This window comes from Raphanus sativus, chromosome 2, assembly GCF_000801105.2.
Source record: "Raphanus sativus cultivar WK10039 chromosome 2, ASM80110v3, whole genome shotgun sequence".
Lineage (NCBI taxonomy): Eukaryota > Viridiplantae > Streptophyta > Magnoliopsida > Brassicales > Brassicaceae > Raphanus > Raphanus sativus.
The window spans coordinates 16,683,058-16,707,603 of record NC_079512.1 but is presented as its reverse complement, the minus strand read 5'-3'; the positions used below and the strand labels follow the sequence as shown (position 1 = coordinate 16,707,603).

At 34.8% G+C, this 24,546-nt stretch overlaps 2 protein-coding genes across 2 annotated transcripts; one reads left to right on the top strand and one right to left on the bottom strand.

Annotated features, from left to right (window-relative positions):
- Nucleotides 1-11,538: 11,538 nt before the first annotated feature.
- On the bottom strand, nt 11,539-12,534 carry LOC130508582 (uncharacterized). Its single transcript, XM_057004162.1, has one exon. The coding sequence runs from the start codon at nt 12,532-12,534 to the stop codon at nt 11,539-11,541; it is 996 nt and encodes a 331-aa protein (XP_056860142.1).
- Nucleotides 12,535-15,177: 2,643 nt separating this feature from the next.
- Nucleotides 15,178-16,596, top strand: LOC108835802 (probable 6-phosphogluconolactonase 2). Its single transcript, XM_018609026.2, has 3 exons — nt 15,178-15,399; nt 15,489-15,624; nt 15,976-16,596. Exons 1-3 carry the CDS (start codon nt 15,248-15,250, stop codon nt 16,462-16,464), a joined length of 777 nt encoding a protein of 258 aa, XP_018464528.2. The 5' UTR covers nt 15,178-15,247; the 3' UTR covers nt 16,465-16,596.
- The last annotated feature ends 7,950 nt before the right edge of the window (nt 16,597-24,546 follow it).

Here is a 24,546-nt window from a genome sequence, read left to right as displayed (position 1 = left end):
TATTTACCATTACCTCCTTCATTCTCAATACTCAGAATATCTGCTATCAGCCTCTTCATCACAGGATCAATATCCATCCCAAAAGTAACTGCAGACTTTTGGAAACTAATCACCTGTCCTAAGGAGTCCCCGTACAACTTCAGACATCTCAGGACTTCAGCGCACTGGCTCAAATTGGCTCGACAGAGAAAGAATCTATCGTCGGCAAACAACAGGTGTTGTATCGAAGGTCACTTTCTTTTCATTTCATAACTGTAATCTTCCCACGATTCTCCGCTTGGTTCATAACATGTACGAGAGCCTCCGCACAAAGTATGAATAAGAAAGGGAAGAGAGGATCCCCTGTCTAATGCCTCTTCCAGGGATGATTTGGCCATGCACTTCTCCATTGAGTAAGACTGTGTAAGAGACCCAGCGAACACAATTCATTACCCATGTAACCCATTGACTGTCAAAACCCATTTTCTGAAACAGAGATTCTAAAAAATCTTATTCTACCCGATCATACGCTTTAGACATATTCGTTTTGATCGCTATAAAGTCTTTCTTACAGTTCAGGTTGGTTCTCAATCCGTGAATCATCTCATGTGCAATAAGGAGATTGTCTGAGATCAGTCGTCCTGCGACGAGAAAGTACTCTGCGTTGGTGACACTATCAGCGGCAATATCACTTTCAGTCTATTACAAAGCACTTTCGACACAATCTTATATACTACTGAGCAGAGACTGATTAGGGGAAGGTCTTTCATCTGGTTTGGATTAAATACCTTGGGTAGCACACACAGTTGTGTGAAATTCCAATCCGACGGTATGACTCCAGATGTGAAAAAAGCTTTGACCTCCTTCGTTATCCAAAATTTCTGAAAAAAATATTCTGTCATTCCATCTACTCACTGTCAAAATACTCTTTTATATATTTTTATTTAAGACATATTACGTATATGTGAGCTTACTATAGTGTAAGTTAGCATATAGGTACACGTGTATATACGGTTACAGTCTAGAATAACTTTGTATAGTCTTTATGTACAAATACATATTGTACAGAGTAAGTTAATGAAAAATGTACATTCATAGTTTCATACTAAACTTTCATCGTCTCTCTCGAGCTCTCTCTCATGAATCTTGATATGGTATAGTAAACTCACATATATGTAATAAGACATTTAGGGAATTTCACTGTTCATTTGGTTCTTGATTCCATTAGTTCTTGTTCGATTTTCTTGTCGATTGTATTGTTCTGCTAAGTGTTCGTTTGATCTTTCGCATTATGTCTGTTTTGCTGTCTCTAAATTTCAAATTGCATAGGATCAATTAAAATTACAGTTTTGCTAAAACACACAAACTCTTAAAAGATAAAACAAGTTATGGTGAGTTTTTGTTCTTCAAATGTTATATCAATTAGGTTAATTTTTTTGTCACATTACTGATTCATTAGTTTCACTCTATTTAAAAAATTATATATTTTTATTTATTCAACTGTTCAGATAATTTTTTGATTCATTTTTTTGTTCACCGGTCAACAATAGAAACCTCAATTATTTCAGGTGAATCTTCACAGTTTTCTTTAACAAGAAAATAATTTGTTATAGTGACCAATTGGTTTTAAAACCTATAACTACATCTTACCATTACGTTATTTACATCAATAGAACTGGACGATAACTCACAATATTCTAAGTCGATGGGCTTACGATCTAATCAATATAAATGTCTATCATTATTAATTACCATGAATCAACCCCCTTGCTAACAATTATGTGCGACTAATAGCTTCGATTAACCTAACAATCAACGCAATCAATAACGAAGAACACAGAGACTTGGTTACCCAGGTTCACCGCACTTCCTCAACGTGAGAAAGCCGCTATTCCTGGGGCTGATCGAGATCAGCGAATCCACTATCTTAGCTCACTCTCTCGAGCTCCTGGATTACAACTTCGTCACCACCGGTCTAACTCTCTCTTGATCCCTCTCACCTCTCTAACAACCGAGAACTCTATATCAAGATAGAACTGAGCGTAACGGCTTATGCTACACCGTTTTACACTTGCTCAGCCTCACGTGATAACACACTTGCCTAGATAACCAACTCGGTTATACTAGAACCTAAGTAGACCGGTGGTTCGAGTTTACACTTACAATTGTTAATACTATGGACATATTCTTCAAATCTCCTCCTTGTCCAAGTATTGACATATGCAACTGCTTCTCTTGTTAGCTCTTGCCTCTAACTCCTCCTGAAATCAAACACCATGATTCACTTCTATAACTTCTCTTGCTGACTTCTACTGCCAACTCTTTCCGAACAAACTCGCTCAGCTTCTGATCTTCCTGATAAACCCATCAGGCTGAATAACTTATATCTTCAGCAAACTCAGTCTTCGGTGATTCTGAGAAACCTCAAGGCCTCTCTCATCTTCCCAACCGGTAGTACCTTTGTAAAAATATCGGCTGGATTGTACTGAGTTGCTATCTTCACCACATCAATTATCTTCTCACTGACCAACTCACGAACAAAGTTATACTTCACATCCACATGCTTTGTCTTCTCATGATGAACCGGGTTCCTGGAAAGTGCAATAGCACTTTGAGAATCGCAGTAGATTTCCACCAAGTCTTGCTCAAACCCCATCTCGTTGATAAACCCTCTTAACCACATAGCCTCACGAGCAGCTTCACCCAAAGCGATCCACTCTGCCTCCGTAGTTGAAAGTGCAATTGACTTCTGTAGACTCGACCTCCAGCTCACTGCATTCCCTCCGACTGTAAATACCATTCCAGTCACGGACCTCCTTTTATCCAAATCTGCTCCGTAGTCTGCATCACAGTACCCTTTCACAAGAAACTTCCCTTCATTCGTGAATGATAGCTTAACCTTCGTAGACCCTCTCAAGTACCTTAGCACTCACTTAACAGCTTGCCAATGAAGCTTTATTGGACTGCTCATGAACCTGCAGACCATCCCGACGGCATAAGCCAAATCAGGTCTTGTGCCCACCATTGAATACATGAGAGACCCAACTGCACTCTGATAAGGAACATCACGCATAGACACCTCCTGCTCCCTCACCTCCTTATCAGTTGCAGAACTCAGTCGAAAGTGTGCTCCCAAGGGTGTGGAGACACTCTTTGACTTCTCCATATTGAAGTTACCTAACACTTTCCATGCATAATCCTCTTGAGATACTGTCAGAGTTCCCTTCACTCTGTCTCGGGTGATCTCCATCCCCAATATCTTCTTTGCGTCCCCAAGATCTTTCATTTCAAACTCTGAACTGAGAGCCTTCTTCAAATCTTCGATCTCTGCTTTACTCTTTGACGCAAGAAGGATGTCGTCCACGTATAGTAGTAGATACACGTGGTTGCCCTCCTCATACTCCTTGTAGTACACACAGATGTCGTGCTCGCTTCTAGTGAACCCACAGCCCACAATGAACTCATCGAATCTAGAGTTCCACTGACGAGGAGATTGCCTCAGACCGTACAAAGACCTCTTCAGTAAACACACTTTCTCAGGATGCTCTTTGTCTTCATACCCCTCTGGTTGCTCCATATAGATGTCTTCATCAAGGTACCCGTGCAGAAATGCTGTCTTCACATCCATCTGTTGAAGCTCCATGTCAAAATGAACCACCATAGATAAGATGAATCTGATCGAAACATGTTTGGCAACCGGAGAGAAGATTTCTTGAAAGTCTATCCCTCCCTTATGAGCGTACCCCTTAGCCACCAGCCTTGCTTTGTATCGAGGATCCTCTACGCCTGCAATGCCTGCTTTCCTCTTGTAGAGCCACTTACATCCTATCGGTTTGTGATCTTTGACTCTGTCGACTAGAACCCATGTCCTGTTCTTAATCAACGACGCCATTTCCTCTCTTTCTGCACCAGTCCACAACTCACTGTCCGGATCCTCTAATGCTTCTTGATGATTGCTTGGCTCAGGCCTCCCAGCGTCTTCAAGTATTAGGTAGGCAAAGCCAGCTATCACTTCATCACCCTCATACACTTGATAGTCCTTGAAATTTGACGGTTGCCTTATCTGTCTCTTGCCTCGATCCCTGACTAGCTGATAATCACTCAGATCCTGATGCTCCACTGGGTTTACAGTAGCTTCAGATGAGGCTTCTTTACTACTACTCGGTTGAGATACTCCTCCTTGAGGATTAACCTGCTCTTCTAGATTACCTGCACACTCAAGACTCAAACATTTGTTAGTTGAATCAAATGGAACAGGGTTAGGAGTACCTGAGTCAGTCTTGTTGATGTCTTTGTACATCAAATCTTCTCTGAACGTGACATCTCTACTGATGACACACCGTTCATCATCAATAAGCCAAACCCTGAGGCCTTTCACTCCTTCTGGATAACCCGTGAAGACGCCTTTCTTCGATCTTGGGTTCAGTTTTCCCTCGTTGGAATGAACGTAGACAACACAGCCAAACCTTCTCAGGCCTGACAAATCTGGTAGAGCCGATGTCCACATCTGCTCCGGTATCTTGAAGTCTATAGCTGATGACGGAAGCCTGTTGATAACATAAACTGATGTAGATGCTGCCTCTGCCCAGAATTTGACCTCCATACCACTCTCACTGAGCATGCTCCTCACTTTGTTCATGATGCTCCGGTTCAATCTCTCTGCCACCCCGTTTTGTTGAGGGGTGTAGGTGCAAGTCCGATGCCTCACCACACCTTCTTCTTTGCAGAACTTGTCAAATCGCAGGTTGCAGTACTCTAGACCGTTATCAGTTCTCAGATTTTTAACCTTCCTCTCTGACTGAATCTCCACCATCCTTTTCCATTCCACAAACTTTTCAAACGCTTCGTCTTTTGTCTTGAGAAAGTAGATCCAAGACTTCCTAGACCAGTCGTCAATAAACGATATGAAGTAATGACAGTTCCCCAAACTGTTAGGGACATTAGGAGACCCCCACAAGTCGGAGTGAACATAGTCTAGCTTGTCCTTAGTTACATGCTTAGCTGGACCGAAACTAACCCGATGAGACTTGCCAATTACGCAATCTTCGCAGAAGTCAAGATCCGTAATGCTTGCCTTGTCTATGCAACCTTCCTTTGCTAAGACCTCCAGACCTTTCTGCCCCACGTGAGCCAACCTACTGTGCCAGAGCTTTGTTAGAGCCAAACGTGCCTCATCTTTCTGATCCGAAGATGTAGAACCAGCCGAACACGCTTCTGCCTTGAGTGCAGTACCACGAAGAATGTAGAGAGTGTCATTGCTACTGCGCTCACCCCTCATGATCACCACACATCCTAGAGCAATTTTTAAAACTCCTCCAGAACCTCTGAACTCACAACCTTTTCGCTCAAGGGTTCCAAGTGATATTAGGTTCCTTGCGATTCCAGGCATATACCTCACCTCATGAAGTAGAAAAGTAGTCCCATCGTGGTTCTTGAATCGAACTGAGCCCATTCCTTTAACCTCAGTATGGCTGTCATTAGCCATTCTGACTTTCCCTGAAGTTACCTCTTGAAAGTTGATGAATAGCTCCCTCCTTGATGTCATATGAAACGAGCATCCTGTATCAAGAACCCACTCCTCTAAATCGTTCTGACTCTGAGTCATGTTGACCTCACTGGCAATAAGGCCAGCTAAATCTTGAGCATCATCCCTTGCTAGAGATGGTTCAGAACTGTTCTGCACATTCAGTCTGCCCTTGTTACGTTCTAACCACTTGTAGCATTGCTTCTTGAAGTGCCCTTCCTTGCCACAGATCCAGCAGATCTTCTTCCCCTCAGCTGACTTCGATCTCGCTCTCGTATACTTCTTGCCTTTGTGACCTGAACCTCCCATGTTCTCTGACCTTCCTCTGACATAGTGACCCTCTGAACTTGCTCGAACTTCTGATGAATCCTTCATCTCTTTCTCTTTAGACTTGGCCGAACTCGCAATGTCACCAACCTTGATTGCATCTCTGCTGTACTTCAAGGTCTCCTTCAGCTGATCGTAGCTCGATGGTAGTGCATTCAGAAGCAACACTGCTTGAACCTCTTCCGGGACTTCAATGCTTAAGTGACTGAGCTCTCCTACTATCTTGAGGAAGTCATCGATGTTATCATCGATTGATCGATGATCTTGCATCCAGAATCCATAGAGTTTGAGCTGAGCGTGAACTCTATTTGGAAGAGACTTAGGCATATACAGAGTTTCAAGAAGGGACCACGTTTCAGCTGTGGTGGTACACTTCTCGATCTTTCTTAACACATGATCTCCTACGTTTAGGAAGATCATGTTCATAGCCTTCTCGCAGCGTTCCGATCTTGACTCTTGATCCGCTAACTTCTTCTTCGCCTTTTCCGGTTCGTCGTCCTCCGATCCATCTTCTTTAACTCTGAGCTTGAGGCTTTCTCCGCAAGAACGTCCTTCAAACCTGATACGCTAAGGTAAGCGTACATCCTCCTCTTCCATAGAGAGAAGTCGCCATCTCCGTCGAACCTCTCGATCTCAAACTTGGATCCAGCCATCGACTTCTTTCTTGAGGTATCCGATCTTCAATCGCGAATTCCTCGAAGCTTCAACCGTAGCTCTGATACCAATTTGTGCGACTAATAGCTTCGATTAACCTAACAATCAACGCAATCAATAACGAAGAACACAGAGACTTGGTTACCCAGGTTCACCACACTTACTCAACGTGAGAAAGCCGATATTCCTGGGGCTGATCGAGATCAGCGAATCCACTATCTTAGCTCACTCTCTCGAGCTCATGGATTACAACTTCGTCACCACCGGTCTAACTCTCTCTTGATCTCTCTCACCTCTCTAACAACCGAGAACTCTATATCAAGATAGAACTGAGCGTAACGGCTTATGCTACACCGTTTTACACTTGTTCAGCCTCACGTGATAACACACGTGCCTAGATAACCAACTCGGTTATACTAGAACCTAAGTAGACCGGTGGTTCGAATTTACACTTACAATTGTTAATACTATGGACATATTTTTCAAATTACCTTTCAAAACATCTTCATTTTCCTAAATATTTCTAAGGTAAATTGATATGTGTATCCACATGGATGTTTGTTTTAATTCTTTTTTTTTGAAAAATTGTTTTAATTGTTTTGCGGATGTTTGTTTTAATTGTTTTTTACATTTGGATCAACAAAGTTTCAAATATGAACATAGGATCCGAGGATCATAATCGTGGAAAGGCAAGTACAAGAGGATCCACAAGTTTCATTCATGGAATTTTCAGAATAAATCAGTTCCTAGAATCCTCAAAGTCAGAATTTCTTCAAACTACATTGATGCAGAGGTATCATGTAATCTGATTTGTTGCACATAAGACATTCCCATAAGTCTTTTACGTGGTGGGTCTATAATATTGCACCGCTCTAGCTTTTGTATTGCTATTGTTTTCCTTGTAAGATACTTCTAAAATGGAGGGGTTAATGTAAAACCGACAGGTCAGTCCACGTTGATCACGGAAAAGGTCATTCCAAAGAGCTAAATTACAATAAGACTATACTGTTGTAAATAAAGGTGAAACAAAAGATTAAATATATATTGTTTTGTGATTTGGTCAATACAACGAGAGAGAGAGATGTGATTATTGAACTTGTCTTAATTCATTATCTCAGTCTTCACATCCCTTTATATAGGGGAGGAGGAAGTCGGTTACTTTCACAAAAAGATAACAACACAACATGGTGACAATGCAATAATGAGATTGTGAGATGACATCTGTCTTCATATGTGTCTTTTTCTGGATAATCATACGTAACACTCCCCCTTGATTATCCATTTTTGTATTACGTAGTGCCTCGTTAAAAACCCAGTCATGGAAAAACCCAATGGGATAAAAACCATGACAAGGGAAAAAGAGTACACTGACGCAATCTCCCCCTGAGAGTAATGGACATAGCTCTTTCCTCATAGGTCACGCAAACGCCGCATCCCGATACCATAAACGTGCTTTCGGAATGTTGTAGTCGGAAGAGCTTTGGTGAACAAATCGGCCGGATTGTCGCATGACCGTACATATTCAATGTCCACTTTTTTATTTTTCTCGAGTTCCCGAATGTACGAGAAAAATCTTGGAGGGATGTGCTTCGTTCTGTCGCTCTTAATATAGCCTTCTTTGAGTTGAGCGACGCAAGCCGAGTTATCTTCAAAAACTTTCGTCGGCTCTTTCTTGTTAACTATTCCGCTTGAATCTTGTATGTGGTGACTCATTGATCTCAGCCACACACATTCTCGACATGCTTCGTGAAGCGCAATAGTCTCTGCATGGTTTGAAGATGTTGCAACCAGAGTTTGTTTTTGGGACCGCCAAGAGATCGCAGTTCCACCAATTGTAAAAACATAGCCGGTTTGCGATCGAGCCTTATGAGGATCTGATAAATATCCTGCATCTGCAAAACCAACCATACCAAACTCGGGTTTTCTAATATACATTAACCCTAAATCAACTGTACCTTGTAAATAACGGAATAGATGTTTTATTCCGTTCCAATGCCTGTGAGTAGGAGCAGAGCTATATCTTGCTAAAAGGTTAGTTGCAAAAGCAATATCAGGCCTGGTACAGTTTGCCAAGTATAATAACCCACCGATAGCACTCATATAAGGTACTTCAGGACCTAATATCTTCTCGCTATCTTCGCAGGGTCTAAAAGGATCACTCTCAACATTGAGAGATCTACCAACCATTGGAGTACTCAAAGGAGTCGCTTGGTACATACGAAAGCGTTTCAATAACCTTTTCGTATAGTTTGATTGATGCACAAATATTCCTTCTCGGAGATGCTCTATCTGGAGCCCAAGATAAAACTTTGTCTTGCCGAGATCTTTCATTTCGAACTCCTCTTTCATATGAGTTCGAGCATCATCAACCTCCTTTTGAGTTCCAATCATGTTCAGGTCATCTACATATACAGCGATGATCACAAAGCCAGATGACGATTTCTTAACAAAAACGCATGGACATATCGCATTGTTCACATATCCTTTACTCAAGAGATAGTCACTTAAGCGATTGTACCACATGCGTCCGGATTGCTTTAATCCGTAGAGTGATCGCTGTAACTTGACCGAACATACCTCCCTAGGTTTTTCTTTCAATGCCCCTGGCATTTTCAATCCTTCAGGGAGTCTCATATATATATTATTATCCAACGATCCATACAAATAAGCTGTCACAACGTCCATGAGATGCATCTCAAGAGTTTTTGACGCCGTAAGGCTCATCAAAAATCTAAACGTAATTGCATCCATTACCGGGGAATACGTTTCCTCAAAATCAACTCCCGGTCTCTGAGAAAAACCTTGGGCTACTAATCGGGCTTTATATCGTGTTACTTCATTCTTTTCATTTCTTTTTCTCACGAATACCCACTTATACCCAACAGGATTTATATTCTCAGGCGTTATGACAATAGGTCCAAAGACATCTCTTTTATTCAGGGAGAGTAATTCAATTTGAATGGCCTTCTTCCACTCCTCCCAATCATGTCTTTTCTGACATTCTAAAATGGACCTTGGATCGGGATCATCATTTTCGTGATCGATTTCTTTGGACACAGAAAAGGAGAACATTCCATCAACATCTTTTATTTTATTTCTGATCAATAACTTTTGATCAAGGGCGTAGTTGATAGAAATCTCATACTTTTCTGTTCCCTCCTCGTCATCTGGATCCTTATCTTTATTTGGTTCTTCTTGAACCTTTTCACTTATGCCTTCTTTCAGACATTTTTCAATATCAGGTTCTTCTGGAACCTTTTCACTTTCCTCAACCAATTTCTTTTTCTTTCGGGGATTTTTATCTTTCGAACCCGCTGGTCTCCCCCTCTTTAACTGAACCCCAGGTTCATTTATTTTGTTTCCATCAGTTTGTTCCCCAGAAACAACAACTCTTGATGGAGCATTTTCAGCGGGTATATATGATTTCGTCACCCTTCTTGTATCTGTGAACGCATCTGGTAACTGGTTTGCCAATTTATGCAAATGCACAATTTTCTGAACTTCCAGCTCTCTTTGATTCGTAGGGGGATCAAGGTGTAACAACGACTGTGTACACCAAGTAATTTCTTTAGGAATTTCTCTAATTCTTCCCCCTAATGCTGGAAATTCATTCTCATTAAAATGGCAATCGGCGAATCTTGCCGTAAACATATCACCAGTTACTGGTTCCAGATATCTTATAATACTTGGTGACGTATAACCCACATATATTCCCAATCTCCTTTGTGGGCCCATTTTTGTTCTTTGTGGCGGAGCTATCGGAACATAGACCGCACACCCAAAGACACGGAGATGGGATACATCTGGCTCTTGCCCAGATGCTAATTGTGATGGGGAGTACTTATGATATGCACTCGGTCTCAACCGAATCAGTGCAGCTGCATGCAAAATAGCATGACCCCATATAGAAATTGGGAGCTTTGTTCTCAAGACTAGCGGTCTTGCAATCAACTGCAACCGTTTTATTAACGACTCGGCCATGCCATTTTGTGTATGCACATGGGGAACTGGATGCTCTACATCAATCCCCATTGACATACAATAATCATCAAAGGCTTGCGATGTAAACTCACCAGCATTATCAAGCCTTACTTTCTTAATGGCATACTCTGAGAACTGCGTTCTCAGCTTTATTATCTGGGCAATGAACTTTGCGAAAGCCGTATTTCGTGTTGTCAAAAGACACACACTTGACCATCTAGTAGATGCGTCAATCAATACCATGAAATACTTAAATGGCCCGCAAGGTGGGTGAATCGGCCCACATATATCACCATGTATTCTTTCTAAAAACATCGGTGATTCATTGCCTACTTTTGCTGGTGATGGCCGAGTTATAAGCTTTCCTTGAGAACATGCATTACATGTAAACTCGCCCGTTTGCAAAACTTTTCCGTGTTTCAACGGATGGCCATTCGAGTTTTGCACTATCTTTCTCATCATGACTGAACCAGGGTGTCCTAGCCTCTCATGCCAGATTTTAAATGTATCAGTAAACTTCATGTTTACCACGGCATAGGACTCAGTCATGTTTATTTTTGTACAATATAATCCAGAGGATAACATTCTTAACTCTTCCAATATATGTTTCCTCTCGGACTTAATGCAAAGAAACTCAATGCCATCTTTACTCATAGTTTCAATATGATATCCATTCTTTCGGATATCCTTAAAACTTAACAAGTTTCTATGAGACTTGGGGGAATACAATGCATCATTTACTTCAAATATTGTTCCCCCTGGCATTGAAAATTTCGCTCTACCAGAGCCCATAATAATCTTTGCATTACCAGATATTGTACTTACGCTTCCAGCGTAATCTTTTATTTTGAGACTGGAGAAATATTTCTTATCTTTAATTATAGTGTGCGTTGACGCACTATCCGCCAAGCACATATCTCCATCCAAAGTCTCAAAGTCTGGCATTCTTTCTGAATTTAAAATATTTATAAAACATATATTATTAAACATAAACATGAAACATAACATCTATTTTACAAAACAAAAGATAACGATACTATAATACAGTAAACTTATATCACATCGATCTTATATCACACATCGATGTTTTCTGGCTCAACCAGAAAATCTGATACGTCGAGATGAGTATCATCATTTAAACCATGAAAGGATGGCCCGGGTTCATCAGAGATGAAATTCGTTTCACCCCCACTTTTCTCTTTTCCCTTTTGGGATTCTCTATACAGATCGGCTAAGTGTCTTGGCGTACGACAAGTACGTACCCAATGACCTTTCATGCCGCATCTGTAGCAAACCTTTTCTGTTTGCCTTTTATCATCCCGGCCCCCTTCATTCTCTTGGGAGTCCTTTTTATTTCTTTCATCATACGGACGGAATCTTCTTCCTCGTCCTCTCCCACGACCATGATTTCGACCTCGACCACGTCCACGTCCTCGTCCTCTCCAATTATCATAACTGGATGATGCAACATTCACTTCGGGGAATGGAGCAGATCCAGTGGGACGAGCTTGATGGTTTAACAACACGAGTTGATTATTTTGCTCCGCTACAAGGAGGATTTGCATCAACTCCGAGTAACGCTTAAATCCATTCACCCGGTACTGTTGCTGCAGGACTACATTTTCAGGATGGAACGTGGAGAGAGTTTTCTCGATCATATCATAATCACTTATTTTCTCTCCACATAACATCATCCTTGAAGTAATTCCGAACATAGCGGAATTAAACTCACTTACACTTTTGTAGTCCTGGAACCGGAGATGGATCCACTCGTGTTTGGCTTTTGGTAAGATCACATACTTCTGGTGATCAAACCTCTCTTTAAGAGATTGCCAGAGGTCCCCAGGATCCTCTTTCGTAATATATTCATCTTTTAAACCATCATGTATGCGGTGTCGTAAAAATATCATGGCTTTAGCCTTTTTCTCATCCGACACCGTTTTAGTATTATCGATGGTTTCCAAAAGCCCGCTACCTCTTAGGTGCATTCTTGCACCTACTGCCCAGGTCATATAATTATTTCCCGTAATATCCAGGGCATTAATTTCGAGCTTTGTTAAATTCGACATGATTACTGTATCATAGAATAATAATATAATATAGACGAGAATTAAAAGCATAAAATAAATGCAAAAATTAAATTGCGTAAACTTAAATTGCAGAAATTTAAATAGCATAAATAAAATTGGGGCCCAGCCCACCATATGATCCAGGAGTCTTAGACTTCCATATTTGATCATTTTTAAAGGTTCGAGGCGACATAGTCGGCCATATTAACCTTTTCTTTTAATCAAGGTCCGAGGAGGCTTAGCCTTCCATTTTTAACCTTTTATTCACGGAGGTAAAACCTACCACGTGTTTCTCTGATCGTGAAGGCTTAGCCTATCTTAACGATCAGTCGGGGAAGGCAACGCCTATCATCCCGGAAAATAAACGGAGAAGGCCTAGCCTCTCACTCCGAAATAATAAATAAAAATTTAAATAAATTAAATATATTTAAAGACATAAATTTAAACATCACCTCGCTTCTTTGGTTTAAGAGCGGTCGGTATAAAAGAGCTCGTCGTGCTGATAACGTGTTGTAAATAAAGGTGAAACAAATGATTAAATATATATTGTTTTGTGATTTGGTCAATACAACGAGAGAGAGATGTGATTATTGAACTTGTCTTAATTCATTATCTCAGTCTTCACATCCCTTTATATAGGGGAGGAGGAAGTCGGTTACTTTCACAAAAAGATAACAACACAACATGGTGACAATGCAATAATGAGATTGTGAGATGACATCTGTCTTCATATGTGTCTTTTTCTGGATAATCATACGTAACATATACCTACTTTTGCTGTGGAATTATATATATAAAAATAGGGAGCGAGCCTATATATAAAATGTAAGAAAATCCGCATGAATCAGATTTTTTGAGGAAAATATCAAGAGTTCCTTCGGACCTCTCGCCCAACAGCATTCCTCTAAAAGTCTAAAGTGTAATAATGTACTATAAGAACATGAAAACCTTAAATATTCACATTCGTACATTTAACGTTATCTTATAGCTCACTTAGTCACGTTTAAAATGAATTCAACTAACACTGGTAGACAAAAAATAAAACTAACGAGGAGAAGATCAATGTGAAATGGAAAATCTAAGACAATACAACATATACATACTTTTTAATGTATTAGAAGGAAAGACAATAGAATTGGAAGAGACTTTGACTAAGTAAGTCAATCGTTCACATTACATTTCATCTTTCTTATCTACACTAGATCTGGGTATCCGGATCCTCGAATCGGGTTTGAGACGAGTTTTTTCAGGTCCGAATCTTTTGGGTCCTGGAAATTTGAACCCATATAAATATCTATAATTTTTCGGGTCGGTGATTGGGTTTTACCGGGTCCTTCCAGTCTATAATCCTAATACCTATAAAATAACCGTAATTTTCGGATCCATATCGGGTCCAGATCAGATTCGGGTATTTAGAATCTGAAAAAGACATGACATACCTAAATTCACTCAAATTTAGTCAATATTTTTCATATATATCTAAAATTGTACAAAAGAATTTAAACTAAACTATTAATAATTAACATAAAACATTTTTAAACTCTAAATTTTACATTTTAAAACTTCATATTACTTAAAATGTTACAAAATAGTAATAAATATTATTAACAAAAGATATTTCAACCAAATCACAAAATAATATATATAAAGCAAACACAAAAAAAAAATCATAATTTTGGATATACATGTTTTTAAGTCGGATACAAATCGGTTCTTATCGGGTCGGATCTACTTTGGTCTGGATCTATTTGGGTCGGTTCTTTTTGACACCGGCTCTATTCGGATAAAAAAATTTAGACACAAAAAATACTTAAAATTTTTTGGTTCAGTTAGGGTTGAATATTTTCGGGTCGGTTTCAGTTTTGGTTTTTGGGTCTAGTTTAAAATGTACATGCCTACTATACTCATTGCAATAATAAAAGTTTAACAAAGGTATTTAGGGGACAATCTTGAATCTCTAAAACAATTTAATGTCATAGAAAATATTTGAATATATATTTATGTAAGGTAATTTAATAATGAGGAGATTGATTTGGAATTTCAACAGATTTCATGGTTTAATTCAATTGTTTCCAGAAACTATGTCTCATTGTTTATGGACACCTATACAAATATGGATTCATGTTTTAAATCCATTTGCAAACTCGAAAAAAATCTCCTTGGAATATATCTCCTCTTGAAAATTAGTTTGAGAATCCCTAAATTCGGAATATTCCTATATTTATAACTAATAGTAATAACTTATTAACGACACAAGGAATAATAAAAGGTTGCATATGTATAAACTATAAACAAGGAAAGGTATTTTTCAAAAAAAAAAAAACAAAGAAAGAAAGGTATATCTTTTTTTTTGTGCACATGGTATAATATATCAAAAATATCATTTTGCTGTGTTATAACTTATAGCATACATACCCATTTATTTGAAAAAAAAGAAACAATTGGTAGTAAGTAACATACATACCCACTTTATTGTAGTACCCATACATACCCATTTATTTCAAAAAGGTATAATATTTCAAAAATATTACTTTGTTTTGTAGTAGCATACATACTTTTAGTTGTTTATCTAATTTTCCATGTAAAAATAATTAATAAAGAAACAACTCTCCATTCACTTTCCCTATAAAAGCAACGGTCCTCCACTTGTATATTGCCATCATCATCACCATAACAATTACCATCATAAGTGTCATCATCATCATCTAGTTAAATGGCTCCGGTGAAGAAGATAATATTCAAAACAAAGGATGAATTGGCGGTGGAGCTGGCCAAATACACGGCGAATCTCTCCTCTAAATTCTGCAAAGAAAGAGGAATTTTCACCGTTGTTCTCTCTGGCGGCGACCTCATCTCCTGGCTCTGGTTTGCTTCCAGATTTCGTATATACAAAAATAAAACTATCTTTATTACACTCTTAATACAAGTCTCATCATATTCGATTCATCCAACAGGAAATTGTTGGAACCTCCATATGCTGATTCAATTGAATGGTCTAAATGGCACATCTTTTGGGTGGATGAGAGGGTTTGTGGTTGGGATAATGCGGATAGCAACTATAAACTCGCCTACGATGGTTTTCTCTCTAAAGTACATATATAAGTTATCAGCAGTATATCTGAATACAATTTCTATTGTTTCAATCACACAAAAATATTGCATATAGATCTTAGAAACAATATCTTATTAGTAAAATAGAGCATATTTGTAACTTCCATCAAATAATTATGAAAAGTACATACGTAATTATTCCAACGCTCGCTAATGTTCATAGTTTAGGAAAAAAATTTGATTAAAACACCAGAAATAATGGGTTTATTTGATATGAAACACACTAAACGTCAACACGAGATCATGTTTACAGATATATATTTGATATTTGATTGCTAATTGTTTAATATCAAAGTTGAATTCATGACAATATATAATCCTAACATCCAGGTCCCTATTCCGGCCGAGAACATCTATGCCATCGACAAAGGGCTCGGGGCTGAAGGCAATGCTGAGCTCGCAGCCGAACGGTATGAGGAATGCCTCAAACAAAAGGTTAATGAGAACATAATCCGAACATACAAGTCCTCAGGTTTCCCACAGTTCGATCTCCAGCTTCTAGGAATGGGACCAGACGGTCACATGGCGTCTTTGTTCCCGGGACATGATCAGATCAATGAGAAAGTGAAATGGGTTACATTTATTACCGATTCACCTAAACCCCCACCAAAAAGGATCACTTTTACTCTACCGGTTATCAATTGTGCTTCATACAACGTTATGGCCGTATGTGATAAAGAACAAGCTGATTCGGTTGAGGCTGCTCTTACTCATACCAAAGATGTACCAGCTGGTAGGCTAACCGCGGATGTTGAAGTGGTCTGGTTCCTTGACCAAGCAGCTGCATCTAAACTCAAAGGCTGGTGCTCTATCCTTTGATCATTGTATCGGTTTGGTTTGGTTCATTTGTAAACCGTGTATTGCTATTACTGCTGTGCACCATACCAAATGACTAATCTGGTTTTCAAGTTTCCTCTTCCTTTTTAATAATAACTAGATTTTGATCCGTTATATATATGTTTACATTATTACGGGTATATATTTTTAATATTTATGTAGTATTATTTCGTTTTGTCAACCAAATCTTTATTTATTTATGCTTATTAATTTTAGATAATATATTGTTGTATATATATATATATATATAAATTAAAAATATGTTAATTTTTATACATGTATTATATAGTATGTTAGCCCGTTTGACAACATATTATTTATTTTATATAAATATTTCTATTTATGGAAAAAATATATTAATATGTCATTTTAATTTAGTTTTATCATATTTAGTTCAATATAATAATTATGTTAATTTGATAAATTATGATTATAAAATAAATAAAGTATGATAAAAAAATTATTTTTCATTTTAAACAATAACTAAACGTATATTGAAGCATAATAATATTCTTAAATATTAAAATATTGTAGATTATATAATAAAATTTATCAGTAAGTTAATAAAATTAGATGTTATATATTATCTAATTTTATAATAATGTTTGTGTGATTTATAAATTAGTATTTTTAATTTAATTTTTTATTTATAAATTTGAAATATATGTGAAATTAAATTAAGTTGGACCTACATCATAGAGAAAACAAATTTTGGATACTGAAGTATTTTACAGAATTTTTATTTTATTTTTATATATTAAAAATGAATTAGATTTTTAATTATATTTGATGATAATTAAAATTTCAAATAAATGATTTTCGAAATATATTTTAAAAAGATTTTTAAGTGATTTCAAAAAGATTTTGTTAGAATCTTCTTTCAAATATTTATTTGCATTTCTAATAAAAATAAGATATGAAAAGATATCATAACATATGCAAAATTTAATAAATTTTATAAGTTGATCCAAATTAAAAAAAAATCACACAAAGTGAAATGATGACTTCTATTTAATATATAAAGACTAGGTGTTCTCCTTGTCCTTTAAAAAAATTAGGTGTTTTCCTGCATCATTTGTAAAAATAAAAGTTTGAAAATTTAATTTATATTTTCTTATTGTTTAGATTTTATTATTTGATTACAATATTTAATTTTAAACTTTACTTTAATTATATGTAAACATTAAGATAAAAAAAAATTATTCAAATTTTTAATAGTATATATGCATCTACCAAAAGTTATAGTCTTGGAAAGATATTCTTTCTATATCTTTGGCTAAATTTTATTGGAATCAATTTTATAAAATTAAGAGAAACTTTGTTAGTATATTAATTATCAAACATAAATTTTTTTATTTAAATATTCTTTAGTCTTACGTTTGATTTTTTTTCTTAGTTTAGTTGATATTGTCAAAAAAATCAAACTAAAGAATATTTCTAAAAATGGTAGATATTAAAAAGAAACTAATGGTATTGAATTAGGATTTTTTTTTTTAAATGCAGAAAATTTTGAAGAATTTCTTTAGTGATGATAATTATAAGAAGTTGAACTAAATAGTATTTCCAAAAAAATAAAATATTATAATATTTATTGTTATTATTAATGATGATCCATGAATTCATATTTTAAAAAAATTATTATAAATATAAATCAACATTAAATGTAAATGTTCATGTGATAATTATGTTCAACCCATATCATCATTATTAATATGTTATGTCATTATTTTACTTTCAAAATCAATGTAGTGATAACACATGGCAAATTATTTCTCAAATAATATCTAGAGAATTGCTTTCATCATTAAGAGAGGATGTTAGCCAAACTCTGACTCAGGAAAAAAAATTAAAATCTTAAATCAAACTTTAGAAATCCTTTAAAATTTGATCTAATAAAATCTTCTTTAGTTTAGAAATATTCTTTAGTTTTAGATTTGATAATTATATACGTTAATCTAGATGTCTCACCAAATTTTTCGAACTCATTGTACTATAAATTTTGTTATAACAATTTCAGGGAATGGAAGAAAAAGATTTCGAATTCATTGTAGAGAAGAAACAAAAAACAAGTTATAGTAAACGTTAATCTAGATGTCTCACCAAAATTCCAAACTCAATTCCACTTTTGTGGTTTTGTACCTCACGAGGCCGACTTGGCTTGGGTTGATTAGATTATGAACCAATTTATTTTACATATAAGTATTTCAAGACCAATTGGTAATTTGGTTTTATAATTTGAAAATTTAAGTATTATTTAATAGTTTGTTTTGCAATATGTTAGAACAGTATACTTATATTGGCAAAATAGATGATAAAGAATTAGCAATATGCTATATGACCAGTATGTTGCAAAAGCTGTATTTTTTTGCTAATCTATTTAATAAAATGATTGGTAGAAAAGTATGAACATACTATTTAAAATTATTATAAAAATTACTGTATATAATATATAATATTTATTTATAATGAACATATTTCTAATATATATTAATATATAAAATAAAAAGATATATAATTTATTTATTTTATTTTATAATATCAAAAATTATGTTTAGATATAAAGATTTATTTTAAAAATAAATTATACCATTAAAATATCTATTTTAAAATATAATATTTCACATATAAAATATAATTTTATGTATATAATTAAATTTTATTTTAAATGTGAAAGACTTTTTAAAATATATATTTTTATTGTAAATTTATTTTAGAAATCAAAAGTTTATTTTCTTGATATATATATATATATATATATATTATTTTATGATATTATTTGATAAAATAAATGAACTAATTATATATATATATATATATTAGTTTTATAAATTATAAATGCAAATGTCCTTATAAAAGCTTCATATGAGAATATTTGGGAGAAAGCATTTGAAGAACATTGACATTTAGTAAATGCTTTTCAAAATGTTTTTTTTTTAACAAATATTAATTGAATAATGTAGAGTATAATGCTAATGCTAATGCTAATACTCTACCAATCAAGGTTTTATAAATAGTCTTTTTAATATACCCCAAAGATGGCAAGAACTGATTTTATGTATTAAAGAGAAGCCCAAAGCAAAATTATCAAGCCCAATATAATGTGTTAAGCCTATGTGTTTAGGATTTCCATACAAAAAGTTTCCTATAAATACTGATGTTATGTGTTTACATTTGTAACTTTGGCTGCATTGAATGCAACCTCCTTCTATGAATATCAATCTATAAACATTTCTATCTTGGTGACAAGATAAAGGAACTCTTTTTTCAAAAAAAAAAAAGATAAAGGAACTCTATATCTAAAATATCACTTTGATCTTGCATGTATCCAAAGATGATTGAACTTCTCTGACATGAATGATGGTGTGGTGTTTACGTAAAATTCATATTTTTTAAGAGTAAGCTATAGTCTTAGATATTAAAATATTTATAGTGATATTTAAGATATGGATCAAGTTGCATTAATAAAATAATCTGTTATATTTTTTTAAAAAAAAAATATATATATATATATATACATATAGGAATTATATAAAATAAATAAATCCTATTGATTGGTTAATAGCTTGTTTAGAATTTTGAAGACATTTTATGATTTATGATTTATATGTATGTTCATCTGTTTAGTTTTGTTATATAAAATTAACTAATTTATATGAATATAATGAGTGTATGGAGTATTTGCAAAACACCCAAAGCAAAACTTGTTTAAGAGAAATTGATTAAAATATCTAAGTTGGATACTATTTTAAAAAAATACTCTCAATTAAAAATACTTTTAAGATTTGGATTTAAGGTTTAGTGAATATTATTTAAAATTTAGTATTTAGAGAGTGGGGTTGAGCTTATAAGCATCTATATAATTCATATAAACTTATAATTGATTTAGGAAGGTTAATTATCATAAAGTTGTGATTTTTATGAAATAGGTATCATTTGTATTAAGTTTGGAGTAAATTTATAATCCCCCCTTGTATAATTATTTACATCCAAATATATTTGTATAAACTTGTTTATTTAGACTTTTAGGTATAATTAATTTTATTTGAATAGTTATCTGGATATCCAAATATAATTAGGATAAAAATTAATTAGAAAAGAAAATTGTTGATTAACAAATTAAGAATAATTAAAATATTAATTAAACTGTTCTTAAATAAAATGAAAATTTGTAAATAAGAATTAAATATCCTAAAACAAAATATTTCTAGCTACCATGAGCAAATTTTATAATAAGAATATAACTTTTTTAATATTTTAAAACAAGTTGTTTTGAAAATTGATTTCTTTGTTTTGTGAAGAAGATATTAGATATTTTATGTCATAAAACTGATATAACCATCATGATGTAGGAAAAAATATTTTTTCAGAATTTGATATTTATTTAAGAGAAATTTTTTTTATTAAGCACATTTTTAAAAAATAATAGAATTTCTATATATTTTAGATAAAAGATATTTCATTTTTAAATTAAATTACTTTATTGATATATATATAAACAAATTCGTTTTTCTTAAATTACATGTTTAAAATATAAAATTTGCTATTATTTATAATAATTATTTTCTTTTAATATCATACTCCTTTTTGTTTTTGTTTTTGAATTGGCTGAATAAACATTTGTCTTGATTGGACAACGATATAGTAATTCAGCTGAAAATTTTGTTACTCCAGTTTATTAACGCCAATAGTGTCATCCAACCATACTCTAAAATAAATTGATGTCTGACGGACGCTAGAGAGATTTTTAAAATATATACTAGAACATACTCTGAAAGTCCTATACAAAAAAAAAATTGTATATTTCCTAAGATCGAAGATAATACGTGAGTTTATGGACCTTATGTGAAACACCATGATTGTGTCCACATCATGAAAGACATGAGAAGACAAAGAGCAAACACATATCTAATTCACATGATGGAACATGTAATACGTGTATATATAGGTTTGCCTACGAATAATTGATAAATACATGACACAACAAAAATAATTAAGTAACATGCCTTTCTATATTTTGCCAACTGTTGTAAGCCTTGTTCGGAAACTCGCTAGGCGTAACGCGTGCGGCTGACCAACGCCTAGCAATTTATCGAAAAAATCGGAATTAAATCGGGGAGTAATCGGGGATTTTTTTGTGGTTTTAATTATCACTAACATGTATATATTCCATTTGTGAATTCCAAATATAACTAAAACTAAGGTCAATGGTTTTGTTTAAATCTTTTGGGCCTACTAAAACATGGTATGACCCATGAATGGTGATATTTTATAATTTTTTATTATTTACTTTGTTTTAGTAAATTCAAAAAGACACGTATGTCTTCTTCTTCCTCCTTAATTTGGTTCTGCAATTAATCCTCTGCATATCCATATTCTTTCTTTAACTTTCTTTTTGTTTTTACTTGATTTTCTGAACGTGGACACTATAATTACATCAGATCTACCAATATAAACATTTTCAGAGATTTTTTAACTTTCTGTAAACAACATTACGCGGCCGTAGTGTCAAAAAAAAAACATTACGCGGCCGTGTAACTTTATACCACGTTCTCGGCGGTCAAAACGCGGATCAACGTGGAATGCATCCGAACTGGCCAAACTCGCCACGGTGACCCAACGCTTCACGATTTTGCGGCCGTTTAATCGGCAACTCGCCCGCTTTTTAGAACAAGGGTTGTAAGTAAAGAAGAAAAGACAAGAGAAAAGAGGAATTGGTGTGTATTATTCCATGAATTTGAAATCCTTATATAGGATACAATAGCTTGGAGACAAAGCTTAACTTGGAGTGTGGAACAAGTATATCTAGGACTTTCCATATGGACATCACTACAATATTTATAATACTTCCCCTTGATGTCCAATATGTCGAAGTGCTTTCAAAACGCCGTAGATGCTGCCTCGTTAAAAACCTCACCAGGAAAACCCAATGGAAAAAACTATGGTTAAGGAAAAAAGAGTGCAGCGCGTAATAACTTCCCCTCATGTGTATATTCGTCGAGATCTTTGAGATGATGTAATCTGATCAGGTGAACTAACTTCTCGAAAGTAGCTACGAGTACTGCCTTGATGAATAAATCAGCCAATTTGTAGGACACGAATATCACCGTTCTTCTGCAGTGCATGAGTCCTCCTATGACTTGATCATTTTCTTCGATTCTCTTGCTTTCAAAGACTTTAAATCAGCATTAGAGTTTCAAATACTCCTTTCTGGTGTGTATCATTTGTGTGTTCTTTGTTGCCTCATTAAAACCTTTTCATGGGAAAACCTAATAGAATAAAAACCATGATAAGGAAAAAAAGTACAACCATACACATTTTCATATTTCTTCCCTGAAAGCAATATCTTCAGGATATGCATTCCAATCAAATAAATTTTCTTTGAAATTAGAATATCATAATAAACTATTTCTATTAGAGTATTCAAGATCTATGGACTTTTGGTCCACAATTCTCATTTGATATAGCTAATAATTTCTTGGTCTATTTAGACTTTAAGCCAAACATCTTACATACAGTCTTCTGGACATTCGCCTCGTACATACGAGTTATTCATTCATAACTATAAAAACTATTATTATGACTTTCTTTCTTGTCATATGAAATTACATCTTTCAGTTATGAAAGAGAATAATAACTTGCTTAAATAACTTATGGCAAGGGACGTGTATGGCTTTAGTTCCAATACCTTATGGTCTAAACATATCCATAAGACTATCCGACTTAGTATGGCTTGCCATATCAAGGCGCCAATCATATCAATACAGTATACTTTTGGTCGGATGTGCATAAGCCTTAATGGTACTTATGTAAAGCCTTTAGCAATGCCATATCCATTTGGATTCGACCAGACATTCTTTTGATCACTTTCTTGGACCATTATGGTTCCCTTTTATCCACTGATATAATCATAAGGGCTTGTGCTTACATTGCAGTCCCACAGTATAATCTTATTACTTAAACATCGCAGTCCAACTTTTCTTTGATGGCGTCTCATGACCATCTTTACCATTTGCTATATCTTTAAACTATGCATAATGATAGTTGATACCTCAAAACCATATCATGTTTTGGGTTGGCATATTATTCATCTCTCATGGATGATTGGACTAGAATGGAACCGGATATGACCTTTGATTGTATGGTCTTTGGCGTGAGCCTTAATGGTTCTCTTTGTCTTTCTATGTGATCATTTTATATGTCACTTAGGGTGTGCTGATCTCAGTCATAGACATGTCCACGGCTATGGTCTCTGCTACAAGTCATTTCAGTCTTATCATATATAAAACATAGCTTGTTTTAAGTATAGTACTTCAGGACCAGTCATATATATGATTATCTTAAAATATTTAAGAATCTTCTAAGATAACATCTCTTATTCTAGATGTCTAGTTTGGAACACATAACAATGTAGTTTTTTCAAGATCTTTCTTCCAAACAAACAATTTGTTATAACTCTTCAAGAGTTTGGATTTTATTCAAATCAATGATTCTATTGATTCATAATCTCTTGATAAATACTAATGGATGTACTGATTAACTTCTAATATTTCACATATCCCATAAAACATATTTCGATCGAATAGCTAGAGTTTCTGGGAACATAATTTTGATATTATCAATCCTTCAAGGATTATATCTCTTAGGGATTATCAGTTTCCAATGGGTTGTATAGTTCAAGTTCTTCCTTTATTGTCAGACTAGTAAGAAACTTGAAAGTAGTTGCATTTACCATATGAGACTATGTCTCTTCACAATCAATTTCAAATTGATCTTACTTTGGTGCAACCACATTTCTGTCCCATTTATTTTACACCTTCTAGTGTATGGAAAAATACATCTCTCTTTCACAAGAGTTTGTATCTTTGTCTATTACTTCTTTATGATTTGGCCAATCATTTCTGTGTGTACACTTTTCAATAGACTTTATTTCATGATCCTCTTTCTCATTTATCATATCAACTGCTACTTTACATGCATAAATATCTACGACGTCGATTTGCTTATGGGTTCCATTTTATTTCATACATGACATAACTTATTGAGATCTCTTTTCATTGTCTCAGG

Coding starts and splice junctions, on each gene's coding strand:
- LOC130508582 (XM_057004162.1), bottom strand. CDS start 12,534: ATGTCGAATTTAACAAAGCTCGAAATTAATGCCCTGGATATTACGGGA.
- LOC108835802 (XM_018609026.2), top strand. CDS start 15,248: ATGGCTCCGGTGAAGAAGATAATATTCAAAACAAAGGATGAATTGGCG. Junction 15,400..15,488: donor GACCTCATCTCCTGGCTCTG/GTTTGCTTCCAG, acceptor TTCATCCAACAG/GAAATTGTTGGAACCTCCAT. Junction 15,625..15,975: donor ACGATGGTTTTCTCTCTAAA/GTACATATATAA, acceptor CCTAACATCCAG/GTCCCTATTCCGGCCGAGAA.